This window comes from Corvus kubaryi, unplaced genomic scaffold, assembly GCF_017639235.1.
Source record: "Corvus kubaryi isolate FWS band 111438036 unplaced genomic scaffold, C.kubaryi_AGA036_p1.0 124, whole genome shotgun sequence".
In the NCBI taxonomy this organism is placed as follows: Eukaryota; Metazoa; Chordata; class Aves; order Passeriformes; family Corvidae; genus Corvus; species Corvus kubaryi.
Genome location: NW_024580659.1, coordinates 3,098,652 through 3,116,686, shown reverse-complemented (window position 1 = coordinate 3,116,686; position 18,035 = coordinate 3,098,652). Strand labels below are relative to the sequence as shown.

Genomic DNA, 18,035 nt, shown 5'->3' with positions numbered 1-18,035 from the left:
GAGAAGAGAAGAGAAGAGAAGAGAAGAGAAGAGAAGAGAAGAGAAGAGAAGAGAAGAGAAGAGAAGAGAAGAGATAAGACCTCCCTGAGACCCTCCCATCATCTGGCCTCACAGATAAGTACCCCTTGAGGTAGTGAGACTGAATCCAGAACGAGGAAAGAGGGATGCCAGCGCCATAGAACTGCACTGGCTTTGCAAAGCCATGGGGACAGCAGGGAATTGGTGGAGCCCTGCTGTACCCCAGCACTTGAAGGGTGCGAGAGCCACATGTGAACCACATTTGGGGTGCTTCGATTTAGCTGGGACAACCCCTGGGTGTGAATAAAGGATATCTACTGTCATGCTCATCTTGGTGTCCTGGTCTTGCTCCTCAGGCTGCATGGGCCAGGTGTGAAATGCTCATGACACCTGTCCCTGCCCACAGCTCTGCCCCTGCCTGTAACCCTGTCCCCCTTGCTAGTCCTCTCCCTGCCTCTCTTCCTAATATCCCTGCCTGTATTCCTGCCTTGTTGTCACCCAACACTAAGGGGACACCTATCCCCAGTCCTGCCCATATCCCTGACCTGGCCATTTGCTGCTGCCGCCACTATCTCTACTTTTGTCCTTGTCCCTGCTCCTGATTATATCCCTGTCCCTGCCCATCTCTCCTCTGCCCTATCTGTACCCCTACCGTTGTGCCTGACCCCAGCTGGACCCTATCTCCATCTTACTCATATCCCTGCCCCTGCTGCTGACCTTTCCCTGACCCATCCTTGTCCCTGTCCCTGCCCCTCCCTCCCTCCTCTCCCCAGCCTCTACCTGTCTCCTGCCCATGTGCTGACTCTGTCCCTTTTTGCTCCTGCCCCTATTCCCTATCTTGTTCCTCTTCCCATTCTTGCCGGTCCCTGCTCCCAGGAGCACACTCCCCCTCTGCCTACAGCCCCTGCCCATCCTCCTGGCAGTGCCTGACCCTGCCCCGAGTTCACGGGTGTGAGTTTCTGTTATTTGGCTCTTCCCATTTTATTTGGGCAGAAGGGCAGTCGCGTGCTCCTTTCCACTTTCGTTTCCAGCTTGGCAGAGTCAGAAACCGAAATTGCGTCAGGAAGAGAAACTGAAACTCCCAGCTTAAGGTAGCACGGGCAGCATCATCCTACCCGTACTACCTGCTGCTTCCTGCGCCCGGGATCAAGGGGCACCGGGGGCTCTGCTGATCCTGGCACCGGCTGCATCCCACTGCAAGGGAGGGCATCAGCCTCCCTGGTGATGCTGGCATCAGCCGTGTCCCACTGATGGGGTTGACACCAGGACCCTCGGTGACACTGGCTATGTCTGCATCTCATTGCAGTGATGCCAGGGCATTTGCTGACACTGGTGACAGCCCCATTCTATTGCCCGTGGTGACACGAGGGTAGCTGGTGGCACTGGCCACATCCCATTGCCCCTGCTGACCCCATGCCACAGCATGAGCCATGTCCCAGCACTGGCTGTGCCCCAGCCCGGACACTTGAGCCGCCAGCATGGAACTGGTGCCGGATCCCTGCGGTGGGGCTCTGCCTTTGTCCAGCAGGGCACCCAGGGGAGACCCTGTGTCACAGCAGGCACCTGGGCTACGAGGTCCCCAGCACCCCAGAGCCAGCCTGCAGGCAGCTGTCTCCCTGCCACCACCACCCGAGCTAGATGCCAGGGTGCCGCGCAGCCACTCCTGTCCCCTTCCCAGCCCCCGCAGTGGTGGCACCGGAGACACCCGAGGGGTCCGTGGGAACGACTCGGGGCCACCTTAAGTTCCCAGCGGTGACGCACAGGGGCGGTGGCCCGGGAAGGTTTAAATGCTGCTGCTGACAGCAGCAGGCTGCGCAGAGTGTTGCAGGCAGGAATAGAGGTAGGAGGTAGCAAGTCAGAAAAGGGCAACGGGAGTGGCACAGCTGTCAGCATGGATGTGGACGAGGTGGCATCCACGAACGGACTGCGAACAGTAACCACCAGGAACCTGGATGGCTGGATCGCGGAGACCCTGCAGCCCAGCACAGCTTTCTCCATGCAGGTGAAGGAGGCAGTGGGGCAAATCTGTGAATTCCTGAAGAGGAACTGCTTTGGGGATGAAATCCACGTCCAAAAGACCGTCAAGGTGAGTGCTGCCCAGCTTGGGGGCCAGCTGACACCCCTGCTGCCATCCTTCCCACTGTCCCATGCTCCAGCTCCTGCCCTGCCTCAGTTTCCCTTGCCAGCTCCAGGAGTGGTGGCAGCTGATCCTGGTGCCAGCAGCGGTGCTGAACAAGCAGGGTCTCTCTCTGCAGGGTGGCTCAGCAGGAAAGGGCACAGCTCTGAAGAAAAACTCTGATGCGGATGTGGTGCTCTTCCTCAGCTGCTTACAGAGCTACCAGGAGCAGAAGAAGAACAGAAAGTTTATCCTGGATTTGATCATGAAAAGGCTGAAAGCCTGCAGGGAGAGCTTGCAGTTCAATGTGTACATCAGCGAACCCAAGTACAAGGGTCCTGACAACACACCGCGCTCCCTCAGCCTTACTCTGACCTCCAAGGTGACTGGAGAGTCCATTGATATGGACATCCTGCCTGCCTATGATGCTTTGGGTAAGAGCTGCAGACTGGCACAGGGACAGGCAGTGGTGTCAGTGCTGGGATGGCTCTCACCCTCCTTCTCACCCCACAGGGCAGGTGACTGAGGATGCCCCACCGAATGCAGAAGTGTACGTGAGGCTCCTGCGTGCCTCCAGCCAGCCCGGGGAGTTTTCCCCCTGCTTCACTGAGCTGCAGAAGATGTTTGTGAAGCGTCACCCCGCCAAGCTGAAGAACCTCCTGCGCCTGGTCAAGTACTGGTACAAGGAGGTGAGGGGCTGCCCAGCTTTCCCAGTTCCCACTAGACACCCCTCCCAGCCAGCTCTCACCCCCATCTCTGTCTTCTCCCCAGCTGCTGAATCCACAGTACCCCAGTGCGCACCTGCCCCCTAAGTATGCCCTGGAGCTGCTGACCATCTATGCCTGGGAGGAGGCCACAGGCTCCTGCGAGTCCTTTGTCATGGCCCAGGGCTTCCGCACAGTGCTGGAACTGCTGTGCCGGCACCAGGAGATCTGCATCTACTGGGAGAAGTACTACTCGCTCCAGCACAGAGAGATTGGTGACCATGTCAAGGGGTTGCTGTGCAGTCCCCGGTGAGGACCGTGCCCGGTAGGACTGCGCCCACTGACCCCATGGCACTGCCCAGGGCTGACACCAATGCCCACTCTCTGTGTTTGCAGCCCTGTCATCCTGGACCCTGCTGACCCCACGGGGATCCTGGGCCAAAACAAGAACTGGAACTTGATGGCGCATGCAGCTGCCTTCTACTGCCGCTCACTGCCCTGTCTTAAAAACGTCCAGCCCTGGGATGTGCAGGTAAGGCTGCCTGAGCCTGTGAGCATCACGGTCCCCCACCCCTGCCCCTGCTGTCTTTGCCCACCCGCTCTCCTGTCCCTGCAGCCAGCCCGGTCCGTGACCATTGAGGTGGTACAGCTGTCGGGCACCAAACTGAAGAAGCTAGTCAGCCCCTACACCACCATCAGGCAGCTGAAGGAAATGATCCAGCAGAATTGGGGCATCCCATTATACAGCCAGCGCCTGGCGCAGCAGGAGTCAGGCAGGAGCAACATCATCCTCCAGGACTCCGAGACCCTGGCCATGCATGGCATCTTCTACAACACCACGCTGGTGCTGCTCCAGACTGAGCCCCAGACGATGGAGATCTTTGTCAAGGATGATAAGAATCGGACCACCACCTACACGGTGCTGCCCACTGACACTGTCCGACAGCTGAAGGAGCAGATCCAGGCCCGCCAGGGGCCTTCTGCGAATGAGCAACGCCTGACCTATGGCTCCAGGGAGCTGGAGGACCGGCACACGCTGGCACACTACGATGTCAAGCCCATGACCACAATCTACATGCTCCTGCGGCTCCGGGGGGGTGCAGGCCCCCAGCACCCCTAGTTCCCTGCCTGCTTGCCCTCCTGAGCATTGCCCTCAGCACGAGCCCATGCCCCTGTGTACCCCCCTGTGATGCTGGAAATAAATATTTGGTAGATCCTTGTGCTGCTTGCTCTGTTGGGGACAGTGCCAGGTGTCACATGGGATGGTCAAGGGGTTGGGATCACCAACCCTTTGGGATGAGGGGGGACCTCAATACCACAAGATGCTGGGATGGCACAGGGACACAGGTGCAATAAAGAAGTGCTCCCTGTGCCCAGGGTGCCTGGTGGCGTCAGGGATGCCAGCCTGCTGCCAGCTGGACCTCAGGAGAAAAAATCAGCTCCTTTCTCTGCCTGCTCCTGCCTGCACCAGTGCCTGCCTGTGCCCACACCGGGGGCTCAAGTGTCAGGGCTGGGGTGCAGCCAGTGCTGGGACATGGTTTGTACTGGTGGCATGGTGTCACCAGAGCTTTGGGATGTGGCCAGTCCTGATGCCACCGCAGACAGCAGGAGGCAGCAGATTCTGAGGTCACCTTCGGTCACTGCTTTAATTGCTGCCGCTTGGCACTGGGTAAGTTTTGGTTTTCATTTTCCAGAAGTCAGTGGAGCTGAACGCACGGGGAGCTGGAAGCCTGGGGGAAACCTATCAACCTTGCCAATGTCCCTGCAGGTCTTGTCTCCCCTCAGCCCTCCAGTGCTGCCAAACATCCCACCCCTCTAGGCTTGCGGTGCCAGAGAGGGTCCACGTTGTGGGGCACTGGGCTGCCCCCCGAGTGCTTCCTGGGGCTCTGGGTCAGATGCGGGACCCTGGGCGGCTGAATCTGCTTTATTGTGCTCAGTTAGTACAAGGTCCCCTGTGCCACTGTTCTACACCCAGGGCGGTGGGTGCCACCTTTACACCCCCCCACATCTCCCCTTTGCGCCCCCCTCCTCCTGCTGGGCCCCTGTGTCCCACCAGTGCCTGTCCTGCCTGTCCGTGCTCCCACTCCTGCCTGTAGCCCTTTTGGGACCCGAGAGTGACCCTGCTGCGCCGTCCTCCCGCAGTGCCACGCTGAGGGGGCACTGCCTGGCCCTGCAGGTTTACATTCATCGTAACAGTCGTTAATAAATATTTCGGTGACTCTGCGATGCCGGCAGCCGGCTGGGTCCCCACCGGTGTTGGAGCCGGTGGCAAGGGCACTCGGCAGCCCCTCGGGGGGCTGCTCAGCCCGGCTGCCCTCCTGCGGCCCCGGAGCTGCAGCCCCCCGCCACTGCCCACGCAGCGCTGCCGGCAGGGCGGCCGAGGCTGTGCCCCACCTGCGGCCCCGCGCCTAGGCAGAGCCCGGCGCCCGGGGCCGACCCCCGGGTCACCAGGGGGATGCGCTGCGGGGGCCCCGCTCGGCCCGCGGCCCCTCGTGGGTGCGCCGGCGGCGGGCCCTGCGCGGCTCCTCGCCCTGCCCGCGGCCGGGGGGGCCGGCGGCAGTGCGGGGCGGTGGCGGGGGTCTTCCCCGGCTCCAGAGCCTCTGGCAGACCTTGTCCGTGGCTCCCAGCGGTGGGCGCTCCACCAGCTGGAGGAAGTCCCGGTACCAGACCTTGCGGCCGGGGACCCCGGCGGCGAGCTGGGGGTCTCCGGCAGGCGCCGCGCCCGTGGCCTGCCAGGCGCCGATCACCTCCAGAGAGAGCCGCAGCAGGGGCTGGGTGAAGCCGTGCTCGGTGGCGTGGCAGAGGTAGAGGCCGGCGTCGGCGCGCTGCACGCTGCGCAGCAGGACACCCCGCTCCGTCCGCACCACCCGCTCGTCCATCTGCACCTGCAGCACCCGTGGGGATGGGCGGTCAGCTCGGCACGGCACGGCACGGCACAGTCCCACCGGCGGCACCTGGCCAGGGGGAGCCTACCTCTCGCTGGGGATCGTTCAGGGTGCGCTGGTATGTCCAGAGAACGCGGGCTTGCAGGGATTTGGGGATGCACTCCAGAAAGACAGTGCTTCCCTCCACCCCATAGAGCTGCTTCTGGGGCACGCTGTCTCGCCCGGGATCTGCGGGGACACAGCCTGGCTGTCAGCCCCCCACCGTGGCAGGGGTGGTCCCCAGACTCTGGCTGGGTCCCAGCTCACCTTCAGAGCAAAGCACGTTGGGGTCACCGTTGCGGACATCCTGCCGGCGGAAACGCCTGTGGGAAGGTGGTGGAGGAGCAGGGGCTGCAGCGGCGTGACCTGTGCTCCTCACCATGGCCTCGGGGCTGGCTGGCTGCCCCAGCACTGCACCATGGCATGTCACCTACCTCTTGGTGTTGGGCACATAGCGGGTGCAGGTGTTGCCATCCCAGGCACAATACGGGTCCCGGGCTAGGCAGCACTCGGCACAGGCTTTGCCGTAGGCACTGCAGCGGTGCAGGGGCAGCTGGGCCAGCGCTGTGGTGGAGCCAGCGTAGAGCTGGTGCTGCGGGAAGAGCAGAGCTGAGTACCTCCATGCTGTGGCATGGGGCTAGGCAGAGCCATGGTGGACACAGGAATGCCCAGGGGTCCTCCCTTACCCGCTTGGAGGAAAGCTGCAGGCTGGTGATGGGGGAGGCATCCTGTGGACAGAGCATGGGCAGGAGTTAAGGGTGCATGGGGGAACCTGGGCATGCAGCCTACTGGCTCCCACATCCTGGCAGCTGGAGTGCCCTGGCACAACCCAGAGCATGGACAGCACACAGGGTGCTGCAGGGAAGTCTGACTGGTGGGATGTGGAGCCCTGATCCTCACCTGGAAGACCTGCAGCTCCTCCAGCAGCAGCGGCTCCATGCGGTGCCAGCTCTCCTTGGGCACTGAGACCACCTTCAGCACTGTGCCCACATCTGCAGGCAGGGAGGGATGAGGCCACAGGTCCCAGCCCCAGCATCCCCCTGCTCTCCCTCACTGCCCCATCCCTGGCATCACCACATGCCTGTGCCAATGAAGAGGACATCGTAGTGGCCATCAGCAGCGGTGACACGATCCACAGCAATGCGGGTGAAAGTGTAGGGCACGGCGGCTTGCAGGAAGAGGGGGCGTTGGCCATGGGGCAAGACAGGGTTGTACATCAGCGGGTGGTGACGGGCAAACTGGATCACCTCGTCTGGGAAGTCCTTGGTGGAGCCGAAGGTGCCGAAGGTTTTGCTGGGGCACTGCAGGGAGACAGCACTGGCTAAGCAGGGTATCACACCCCCTGCCCCCAACTCCAGGTAGTGGCATCCCACTGGTGGCACCAGCTGGGATGCCCCTACACCACGTACCATGCCTGGGCGGGGGTATGGCACACGCCCCTGGTATGACACCCACTGGTAGTTGGGCCCTTCCTTGTGTGCAAAGGGGCCCAGGAAAGCCCGGCGGATGTCGGCCATGGTGTAGACACAGACAGCTGAGCCTTGGAAAACAGAGCTGGTGGGAGAGAGAGGGGAAATATGTGAGGGGGCAAGGGGGGCACCACTGGGTATGTGCAGGTTACTGGGGAGGGGGCTTGACCTGGAGGTGGAGAAGATGGCATAGACCAGAGGGTTTCGCTTGTCTCTTGTCTGCAGCAGGAAAACGTCCCCTGCAAGCAGGGAAGGAATCAGTGCTGCCAGTTTTGCCCACAGCTACACTGGGGGGTCACATCCCCATTTACTCACGGAGCTCATCAAAGTGGGTGTCTGCCCCGTCGGGTCCTGGCACGGCGCAGATGAGCCGAGCCTTCAGGAATGTCGTCCACTTGTTCACCAGGCTACGCTGCCCACCCATGTCGTTCTGCCAGGAAAAGGAAGACACCAGTGTCAGCAGCAGCAGGTGGCACCTGGGCACGCGGGTCCCCAGCCCACCTGCCCGTGGATGCTCTCACCCGGCAGATTTGGCCGATGCGGGCGAAGCTGGTTTTGCCCAGCCCCTGCTGCCGTTCAACCGCTGTTTCACGGAAGAAGAAGTAGATCTTGTCGTCATCGGGGTCCTCACTCTCTGGCACCCAAAAAACGGCCACGAACTTGGGCTCTGGGGATAGAGGGGTGATGCTTCCAATGCCTCCACTAGCTCTGCTCCCCAGGGACCCTGGAGCACCTGTCGGGGTCCCAGGGGAGGGTGCAGAACCAACCCTGCCCAGCTGCAAGGCAGAGGCAGAGTGTGGATGGGACTCCACCAGACATCGGGGGTCTGGAGGGGACACAGGACCCCCTGAAGTCACCCTCTGGAGACAGTGAAGGATAGGGTACATCTGAGCCTGAAGGAGTCATTGCCCTGATGCTTCCAGGCAGCAGCACTGCCGTGCCAGGGTGCCAGCACCATTCCCCCCCACCCCAACCCTCCCAAGCCCCCAGCACTGACCATTGAGCCAGCGAGAGTCATGCTGCTCCGTGCGGATGGAGGGACGCTGGCCCAGGCTGCGGAAGATGGTAAAGTCACGGCCCATCAGATCGGTGGCTACCCCAGAGTAGAGCTCCTCGCCTGGCAGGCACCGAGGGAAGCGTTATAGGGGACCCCCCGGCACCCCTGTGCCACACTGCACCCGGTACCGGGCTCAGCATTCCCTTACCCACAAGGACAGAGGCAGCTGTATGCCGGGGGTCATATGGGCTCTTCCCCTTGCCATCCTCAGTGTGGTGGGAGTCCAGCTTGAAAACAGGCTCCTGGAGAGGGGTAAGGATGGGAGGTGGGCAGGTGGCAGCAGCGGGGGGCTGTGGTGGTGCCAGGGGAGGCTCACTTCTGCATGCTGGCCAGCCTCGACGAAAGCACAGACTGGGTGGAAGGCACCAGTGCCACAGGCGTACAGGTGGGTGCGGTTGTAGGGGTGCAGGATCTTCACAAAGTTCATGCATTCAGCCTGGGGATGCAGGGAATGAAGGGTGAGGTGGTGCTGGGGCAGACCCCTGGTACAGCCCTGGCATCCCACAACACGCCCCATCACTCACAGTGATGTCCTTGCCGGCCCAGTTGCATTCTTCCCTCCACTCCACAGGAGCTGGCCAGTAGATCTGCGGGTGGAAAAGGGGATGCTCACAGCACCTGGTGCACCCGGGACTGCCCTGCCAGCATGTCTGCCCCTGCCCTGTTACCTTCCTGTCCCGCTGGCTGATATCATCCAGGGCCAAAGAGAGGAGGTGGTTCTTGGCACCCACGAAGAGACGGCCACGCTCCTCGTCCAGCAGCAGGGCCTCGTAGCAGCAGGAGCGCTCCAGCGAGAAGAGGCGCAGCCCATGGCGAGCCCGCAGCTCTGCCGGGACCAACTGGCACTGCTCAGCCCGGCCCCGCCACTACCTGTCCATCTCCACTGCCCTGGACACATGCTCCAAGGCAGCCTGCATCAGGCCACGGCCCCCTGCCATGCCATCCCCTCCCCCAAACCTGTCCCACTGGCTTGACCAGGTTCACCAAGCCCTTGCCTGCCCAGCACTCATCCCCATCCAGCCCCACACCCATCCTTGTGTCCCCTGAGACTCATCCCCAAACCACCCAGCATTGATTCCCATGCCCCTCGGCACCCATCTCTGCACCGCTCCCCCGGCTCAGGCAGCAGGGGAGAAGTGGCCATTCCCTGCCCCGCGGAGCTAATCCCACCGTGGCGGGAACAAACAGCCCTTTGTCAGGCTGGGAGGAGAGCTCTTGCTGAGACCTGCTGCCGGACAAAGCCCCCTGCGCCGTGCGGGAGCCCAAGGAGCGGCCAGCCGGGACATGGCACCAGCTCTCTGGCTGGCACGACATTCCCACCAGGTATGGCACAGCTGCGGCTAGGGAGTGCCACTGTGGTGCACACACGGATAGGGGCACCTGAGCCGGCACATGCCGGGGGCTGGGAGTGAGGTCCCAAGCACAGGCATGGCTCCAAGGGCAGGCAGGTGGCCCTGGGCGGGCTGGCATCAGGTAAGGAACATGGCAGGCAGTACCAACACCTGACAGCCCGCGGGGAGGGCGGCAGCAGTGCTGGGGACGTGCCGGTGCTGGGGTTTTGCACCCTTCCCACCACGCTGCCCCCCAGGATACTCCCGGCCCTCGGGACGATGCTGGGTGCTGCTGGCACGTAACCAGTGCACCCACACCTGACCCCAGGCCCCCCCACCCTGCCCGTGTCCCATGCTCACCGGGGAAGGACAGCTTGAGGCGGGGGGTGGCAGCGGGTGGGGGGCGGCCCGCGGCGAGGCCGCGCAGCAGGAGCAGGAGCAGGAGCAGCGTGCGGCTCATGGCCGGGGTCTGGCTGGTGGCGCCGCGGCTGGGGCAGAGAAACAAGACCTCAGCTCGGGTTACAGCGCCCTCCCCACAGCCCCCAGACCGCGATCCCTCCCCGATGCTGCCGACGGTGTCTGGAGAGCCCTGACCATCGGCATAGGGCAACTCCAGGCACGGCATGAGGGGATCTCCCATTGGGCTCGACCTGGCAGTAGGAGGGGACACGAGCCAGTCACATCCCTCCCTGTCTTTAGGCCCCCATTAATCCAGCCCCAAAACCTAATGGGCTTCGAGAACAGCCCTCCTGCTCCTGCCCATGGGGAAACTGAGGCAGCCCAGCCAAGCAGCATCCAGCCCTGCCCATGCCTGTCCGAGCCCATCAGCAGGAGGGTGCTGGGCTCTGCCCATTCCTGCCTGCAAGCACAGAGCTGTCCTATAGGAATGGGGACAAGGACAAGTAGTGACAACCAGATAGGGCACCCTGGATAGTCAGTGGGCTCCTGAGCACTGGGCAAGCTGTCCCTAATGGTAGTCATGGCGTCCCATGCCTCAGTTTCCCCCACTGCTACAGCCCCACCGTTAGCCCCTGGCCTTTCTTGTACCACCATACAAATGGGAGCAGGGTTTGGGGGGCTCTGGCTAAGTGAGTGCCCACAATACTCAGAGGGGCCCATGCCGGTGTGTCCACCACTCTGACGGGTGCCCACCACAAGGTGGGGAAGTGCTCCTCCGGCTCTGGCAGCAGCACACTCTCCCCTGAGGACCGGGAGGTGATGGTTATCAGGGCACTGTGCCAGAACAGAGATCCCACCTTGCCCCCCTGGCCATGCTGCAGTGCCTTGTGCAAGGCACAAACTGAGCTATGCCGGTCATCAGCCCCTGTGGGCCTCACCAGGACACCAGTGACAACCAAAGCCCCACCACAGACCCGGGGATCGGTGCAATCCCCGAGGCTCTGCTGCCCTGCATGAGCTGGGAGCTGGTGGATGCTGCCCTGGAGGGTCACATATACATGGCATAGACTGGGGCTCCTGCGGGCAGGGCAGCACCCTCCAGGCTGGCCGGTGGAGATGAGCCCGGGGCAGGCAGCAGGCAGGGCCTGGCTGGGCGCAGTGCCGGGTCTGGCTGCCCGGTGTCCCGGCACGAAGGCGGTCAGCGCTAATGGCATTTACAGAGGCGCCGGGATGAGGCGCGGGACCCGCCGGGCTCTGGCAGCCCCGACGGCTGCCGCCAGCCAGGGCCGTGCCGGGGCACCGGGGGCCTCCCGTTTCCCCGCACTCGCCGAGCGGCCAGGGCTGACCCCCGGGCGCGGACCCGCGTGGCTCTGACCCGGCTGGCACGGGGGGCCGGATGGGGGGCAAGCAGCAGCGGCAGCACCACAGACCCTCGGTGCCAACCCTGGAGGATCTAGCCCGCGAAACTCCCCGTGCCAACCCCGACGCCAGCCCTCCGGTGCCAGAGGGGACACGAACCCCGCCGCGAGCCCCACGGTACCAGCACGGGCAGCCCCCCCAGACGGCAGCGCAGAGACCCCATCCTGGGACACTCTCCGGCCACCCGCGTACCCTGCTGGCTCCCCGACCCCCGGCACCCACCTGTGTCCCGGCTCGGCTCGGCCCGGCCCGGCCCCGCCCGCCGCGTCCGCCGGGAGGGAGCGGGGCGGCCCCGCGGGGCGGGGCGGGGCGGGGCCGGGGGCGCGCACAGGGACACGCACACGTGTGTGCGGACACACATTCACAGCAGACACGCGGGCACCCTCACACATACACAGGCACACAGGCGAGCACCCACGGACACTCACACAAACACACACACAGCCGTGCTGGCACCGGGGTGACACTCACGGGGATACCCACGGTGACACCCGCTGCCCCCGGGGCAGAGCTGAGGATGCCACGCTCAGCACACGTGTGGCTCAGCACACCAGTGGTGGCAGGGCCACCTCCTCCCCGGGACTGGCACTTGCCTGCCCGGGTGTGGGGGCCGTGCCGGGGGATGCCGGGGACGTACCGGGGGTATGGGGGGCCGGTCCCGCGCCCCGCTCAGCTGCAGCCCAGATGTCTGGCCTGAGCCCAGCCCCGAGCAAACAAAATTCCTCCGCTGCCTCCCATTTTCCAGCTGCCGCTGCCAAGAATAGCAAGTGCCGAGTGGTGCCGGCAGCGGGGCCACGCGTGCCTCGGCGGGCAGGGCTCGGAGCGGGGGGAACACGAGCTGCCTTGGGGGCCACACCTGCCTTGTTCTCCCCGTGCCCCTGACTGTCCATACCTGCGGGTGCAGGAGTCCAGGAAGGCAGGTCCAGAATCAGCGGGGAGGCAGAGCTGCAGGCAGGCAGGGGTGCAGGCAGCAGACTGCAGGCAGGTGCAGGGTGAGTGGGGAGGCAGGAGTGCGGGCAGAAGTGGGTGCGGGCAGGTGCAGGCAGTGGGTGCCAGCCGGCAGCGAGTGCAGGTGGGCTGGCAGCGAGTGCGGGCAGGCCAGCAGCAGGGCAGGCAGGGCAGGTGCAGGCAGGCAGCTGGCACAGGCAGGCAGTGAGTTCAGCAGGAAGCCAGAGCCGTGCAGGCAGGCCAGCAGTAGGCAGAAGCTGTGCCAGGCAGGGTGCCCGGGCAATGCCCTTCTGTCCCACTGCCAGTAACCCTCGTGCTGCCAGCCCTGGTACTCTGGCATGCTGGCAGGCTCTGTTCCAGCACCACCACTCGTTCTTCTCCTGGCTGTGCCACAGTGCTGAGTGGCAGCCAGCCCAGCCCAACCCAGCTTTGTGGGCAGCAAAGGGGACAGAGACAGCAAAGAGACGGGTGGGGCAGCAGAGGAGCTGGCACCGGTACGGCAAGGGTTACTCTGCTGTAAGACTTTGTCCAGGCACCAACAGGACTTTGGGCTGGGTGGCCCCCACACGGCTGGGCATGGCGTCCCTGTGCTTACCGTCCCAGGACGGCGGGCTGAGATGGTGGGGACAGGGATGTCGTGCCCAGCCCTGCACAGTGGGCACTTTCCTGTGCTATTCCAGTTTCCAGTGGGCACTTTCCTGTGCTATTCCACTAAACAGTGCCTCAGTTTCCCTTCACCCAGCTGGGACTTTTCCAACTGCTGCCACTCCCAGCAAGCGTGGCGAGGTGTCCAGGTGACGTCACCATCACCCCAGCCCTGGAGCCCTGCGGGGACCTTGCTGGCAGCGGTTCCGCCTGGAGAAACCATCAAGCGTCAGAAGGGCCGGGCTTCCATCCCGGAAAAAACGGCGCGGGAGGGATGCGCCACGTCGGCCGCCGGCCACCCCTTCCTGCCCCACCGGGTGCTCTGGGCAAGCACCAGAGCCACTGGGCACTGGCATGATGACAGTCCCCATCTCGAATGGGCATCGCCACTAGCATCCCGTCCTCATCCCTGCACTCTCTGCCAGCCCGCGGAAGGCTTCACAGCCAGGTGCCGGTGGCCTGGCTCCCTGCCAGCGCGGGGGTGTCACTGCCAACGGCACCAGCAGGTGCTGGCGCTTTCGCTCTTTGATCCCGCCCCTGCCGCTGGCATATCCGCACCCAGGGATCGCTGCCTCGGCCAAATCTCCCCTGGCGGTTCCGGCTCCGGTAAGCGTGTGTAGCTCTGCCGGCAGCGCCCGAGCCCCCAGCAGTGTTTGCGGTAGGAAACGGCTCCTCTGCACCCCGCAGGGCTCCGGGGGCGGCGCGGCAGCAGGCAGCGGCCAACGCTCCTGCACCTCCTGTGCCGGCTGAGGCAGCAGGGCATGGGATGTATCCATGCCATCAAATGGGGGACCAGAACCACTGGCTGCTGGATACCCTGCATGGAGGGACAAGGGCTGGGATGGGCATCCACCAGCCCTCAGGATGGGTACAAATCCTGCACCCCAAACGGGAATGGTACCTTGCCCTGGTGATTCCGTGGGGACCTGCGGGGTGACTCCCCCAAGGGTGCTACAGGGTGGTCCCCCATGTCTCTGGTGGAGCCATCATGGCTGAAGACACGCAAAACCCAAGGGTCAAGGTGAGCTGCGTCATGACACCCGGTGCCATAAGCATCTCTATGACACATGGGCTTGGCACGGCACTGCTCCCCAGCCAAGAGATGGGCTTGTGCAGCAGGGTGGCCTTTGCTAGCACTGCCAGTGACACTGCCAACTTGTCAGCAGGGGAGGAGTGAGGCATCCTCACCCCAGCCTACACCCATGACCTGGACACAGGGATACGCTGCTCAAACTAGTATCCGCTGGGTCTGGAAACCCCAAAAAGCTGTTGGTGGTTTGTGATGGCACTAAAGATGTGGCTTTAGGACTTCTTTGAGAGTCCATCTGTGGCACATAGTGTTGGGCCATAGGATGGCATCAGGCCTTGTGAGGCTGCCACATTCCTGGTGCAGGGGAAGGATGTGCCAGGCAGGCGACAGAGCCCATGGCATTCCAAGTGTGAGGGCTTGTCTGGCAGCAAGCAAACGTGCCTGAGACAGCTGCATCCTTGTAGCACAGCATGGTGGCGAAGTCCCAGGGGACACCAGCTCTAGGCTCACACCCTGTCTGTGGATACATGCACCCCGACCCTGTGTCCACCCCCCAACACAGCACTCTGGTGCGAGACCCCAGCATCAGGGACCCCTGTGGCCCCAGAGCATTCCAGCCGGGATTAGGTACCGGCTCCTGGCAGCACCATGCTGGTGTAGCCCAGCTAATCCCCTTTTAATTGTCCCAACCCTGTGCTGGCCTGATCTGGGCTGCCCAGGGGGTGGGGGTGTTGTGTGCACCCTAGTGCCTGAGCATATCTGGGGTGCTGCCATCGTGTGTCCCTTCTGTGGGACCAAGCCATGGGGTACCTGGTGAACCTTTGGGGTGATGATGAAGGGGGGGATGTCCATCCCCCAGGTGCAGGACAATGGCTTTTTGGAAAGGGAAAGGGAGGGATCCTGGTCTTACAGGATCCTATCCTCCTGACCCGAGGTGACCACTTGCCCTTGGCTTCGTGTCTGCCAGCAGCCAGGCTCTGCGACAGGCAGAGGGGCCATGTGCCTTGCACTGAAAACCACTGAAGCTCCTCAAAACCATACGTGGGGCAGGAGCAGGACACCCAAGTTTTCTGCCACCATCGAAGCCCTCTCCCCACCCCAGCAGGAGGGCAGCGGGAGATGCTGGCTGAGCCCCCCTGCCTGCTGCCCTGCCCATGTCCCTTCGGCCCTGCCCTGTGCCACACCAACCAGCGGCATCCAGCTCCTTAGGCTTTAAAAATAGGCTGGTGTCCCTGCCATGGGGTCAGTAATTTTAGCCAGGGTGTGTCTCTTTGGGAAGAACGCGGATCCATTCATCTTCTCCTGCTGGCCTGGCTGCATCCACACCCAGGGCTGATGTCAGCCCCTCGTTGCGCACTTGCCCCGGGCCAAAGCAGTACAACCATGGCCACCTTGGGCACAGGCAATGTCTGGTGGGATGGTGAGGGTGGGGAAGTGAGGACAGGAGTGTCCAGCTGCCCCCCCGAGCCCTCCTGCTCCCCATCTTGGGCATCTTGCCCCCAAAGCTGGTGGCACCAGGGAGTACAGCATTCCATGGCACCCAGCAGCACCCAGCCAGGCCGTGGTGGAAGAGTGCTGGCACCCTCTTCTCTCACCCTTCTCCTCTCACCCCGGCCCCCCAACACAACAGCCACTTCAGATCGCCTCCCACGGTGCTCCCGGGGGGCTGTGCCGGCTGGGAAGGCTGCGGGGGCCGCCGCCGAGCATAATGGGGCTATTGATGGCCGAGCCAGCGGCCCCGGCACGGCACAATGGGGCCTTGTCTGCTGGCCCAGCTCCCGCTCCTGCCCAGCCCCGTGCCCAGCCTCAGGATACCCCCTTTCCCGATTGCCTTGGAGCTCGCCCAGGTGCTGGCCAGGACAAACCCTGCCTTGACCGAGCCAGTGAGTACTGTGAAGGAGCAGCAGGTGGGAGGCCACCAGGTGAGCCCCCCCTTCTCATAAACCCGTGCCCAGGGAAGGAGCATTGCTTGGGAAACTTCCCAGCATGGTGGTGCTCACCCCTGCCACCCCCACTGGGACAGGGCTTAGGGGTTCCTGCTCAGTTGTGGGGTGACAGGAACAAGGAGGTGGTACATGCCCAGTGACGCCTTCACTTCCCTCTCAGGACCATGTCCGAGCCCGCTGGCACCCAGTACCCACCGAGGGGAAGCAGGGACCTCACTGCTCCCCACGGAGCTCCATAGTCCCAGTCCCCCAACCCCATGGCCCCCCTCAGTGGGCCAGCCCGGTGCCCCAAATCCACCATCTCACCTGCTGTGGTGCGTGGGCTCTGCCGGAGCTCGCCTGCCTCCTTGCCCGGCGGGTAAGCTGGGGCTCTGGCTGCCGCCTGCTCTTTAAACCCCAAATCCCCGGTGCTGGGCGCCAGTCCCGCCAGCGGCGGGGGTGGAGGGAGGGGATGCAAAGCCCCGGTCCCTGCTCCCGGGGCCGGCACCAACAAAAGGCAACTGTGTCGTGTGTCCTCCCTCTGCACCCAACGACCTGGTTGGCTGCTTGGGAACAGCCCCTCGGGACCCCAGGGCTTTCTGGGGTGCTGCCACCCCCTCTGCCTGCACTGGAAAGTGAGGAGAGGTGCGAGCAAGTCTAGGATCCCTGATCACAGCCGCGGTACATCCCGATGTCCCCAAGCACCCGTTCCTGCCTGCTTGGTCCTGTTCCTGCCTTGGAGGAGTGCCAGGGTGAAGGCACTTATCACCGTCTCAGTGCCTCATCTGCTCCTGCAAAGCCCAGCCCAGCAGGGCTGGAGAGGGAGGAAGGGGATGTGGCTGCTGCCGTGGTGCCCGTTCTGGGGGGACTCACCCCATGGTACCCCCATAGCTGCCGTGGGGCCGGGTGGCTGCCTGCGGAGCATCCCCGCGGTCCGAAGGCCGAGCAGCCGGTGACTCCTCATTAATGTGGGGTAAATGTGTAACAAGTTCTCGGCTGGGCTGGGGCGGTTTGAGCCGCATGACTCCTGTTGCCTTCCCGGCATCCTGGGAAATGGGGATTTAGTGGCTCTATCGCGATAAGAGCCACTCAGCCGGGGCAGGAGGGAGAAGGAAAGTCCATCTTGTGGCCGGACACACTGGGGTGAACAGTGCTGGCTGGACGGAACAGAGTGGGCAGCGTGCTGGGCTGGGCACAAGCCCATTGCCGGAGGGAGAGAGGATGATCTCAGCCCGTCTGCCCTCCAAGAGGGCATGAGGTGAGACAGCCAAGGGAGCCAGGCTCTGTTCAGCAGTGCATGGGAGGCAATGGGCACCACTGTAATAAAAAAAACAGAACAGGAAATTCCATCTGGAGGCAAGGGAATGTGTTTTTCTTCTGTGACAGTGGCCAGGTGCTGACATGGCTGTGCCAGAGGCTGCAGAGCATCCAGCCATGAGGATCCGTGCCCAGGCAGCCGGCACCAGCTGAGCCACTCCTGCCGTGGGGTGGGCTCAGGACAGCCAGGGACTCTGCCAGTACTGTGCCAGGCCCCAGCCTCAATCCTGGCAGCTGTGACCGTGCAGGTGGAGAGGGGCTGGAACGCATGATCCTGGGATGTCAGTGCTGCCACAGAGCTGGGCTCTTAGCATGTTGTCCCAGAACTGACAGTGGGTCACTGTGCTGTGCCATGTGGTGCCGTGGGAAGCCCCAGGGCACCTCACCGTGTTGAGCTCCATTGGAAAGCACTGGGGTGGCCACAGGCCTCGGGAAACAGGTGACCTCCAATGGAGAGGTGCCAGGCAGCGTGGCCACCATTTCCCATGGGATAGACTGAAGGAGACTGGGGCTGTCCCACACAGGGGCAGGCAGAGTTCTGGGGTGCAAGCTGGGGGAGAGGGCTTGCTGGGACACAGATCTGGGGGGGACATGGGCTGGAGTGATATGGGTGTGACAAGGCACTGAGTGCTGGGGAAGCCCCAGTGGGGCCAGGCTGGGTGCAGGCACGGGGGAGGGAGTGTGGGCAGTGGGCGGGCAGGGGGCGGGCAGCGGGCAGGGGGCGGGGAGCAGT

At 63.5% G+C, this 18,035-nt stretch overlaps 2 protein-coding genes across 5 annotated transcripts; one reads left to right on the top strand and one right to left on the bottom strand.

Annotated features, from left to right (window-relative positions):
• Positions 1-1,753: 1,753 nt before the first annotated feature.
• LOC121660662 (2'-5'-oligoadenylate synthase 1-like) lies at positions 1,754-4,057 on the top strand. Its single transcript, XM_042020094.1, has 6 exons — positions 1,754-2,104; positions 2,274-2,568; positions 2,648-2,823; positions 2,906-3,147; positions 3,235-3,370; positions 3,455-4,057. The coding sequence occupies exons 1-6, from the start codon at positions 1,910-1,912 to the stop codon at positions 3,956-3,958; spliced, it is 1,548 nt and encodes a 515-aa protein (XP_041876028.1). The 5' UTR covers positions 1,754-1,909; the 3' UTR covers positions 3,959-4,057.
• Positions 4,058-4,457: 400 nt separating this feature from the next.
• Positions 4,458-17,022, bottom strand: SEMA3B (semaphorin 3B). 4 transcript variants are annotated; one of them, XM_042020054.1, is made up of 18 exons: positions 16,859-17,022; positions 9,980-10,107; positions 8,957-9,114; positions 8,813-8,875; positions 8,605-8,724; positions 8,437-8,530; positions 8,229-8,348; positions 7,753-7,898; positions 7,547-7,661; positions 7,401-7,470; positions 7,172-7,316; positions 6,844-7,063; positions 6,663-6,754; positions 6,449-6,490; positions 6,197-6,354; positions 6,030-6,085; positions 5,812-5,951; positions 4,458-5,723 (listed from the first exon to the last, which is right to left on the bottom strand). In XM_042020054.1, the coding sequence occupies exons 1-18, from the start codon at positions 17,005-17,007 to the stop codon at positions 5,283-5,285; spliced, it is 2,457 nt and encodes an 818-aa protein (XP_041875988.1). In that variant the 5' UTR covers positions 17,008-17,022; the 3' UTR covers positions 4,458-5,282. The 4 variants fall into 4 exon arrangements, with proteins under 4 accessions (XP_041875988.1, XP_041875998.1, XP_041876006.1 ...); XM_042020064.1 differs by lacking the exon at positions 16,859-17,022 and adding an exon at positions 16,313-16,711; XM_042020072.1 differs by lacking the exon at positions 16,859-17,022 and adding an exon at positions 12,330-12,535.
• Between the last annotated feature and the right edge of the window lie 1,013 nt (positions 17,023-18,035).

Coding starts and splice junctions, on each gene's coding strand:
- LOC121660662 (XM_042020094.1), top strand. CDS start 1,910: ATGGATGTGGACGAGGTGGCATCCACGAACGGACTGCGAACAGTAACC. Junction 2,824..2,905: donor TCAAGTACTGGTACAAGGAG/GTGAGGGGCTGC, acceptor TCTTCTCCCCAG/CTGCTGAATCCACAGTACCC. Junction 3,371..3,454: donor TCCAGCCCTGGGATGTGCAG/GTAAGGCTGCCT, acceptor CTGTCCCTGCAG/CCAGCCCGGTCCGTGACCAT.
- SEMA3B (XM_042020054.1), bottom strand. CDS start 17,007: ATGCGGCTCAAACCGCCCCAGCCCAGCCGAGAACTTGTTACACATTTA. Junction 8,725..8,812: donor GGGCCGGCAAGGACATCACT/GTGAGTGATGGG, acceptor CTGCATCCCCAG/GCTGAATGCATGAACTTTGT. Junction 5,724..5,811: donor TGAACGATCCCCAGCGAGAG/GTAGGCTCCCCC, acceptor CGGGTGCTGCAG/GTGCAGATGGACGAGCGGGT.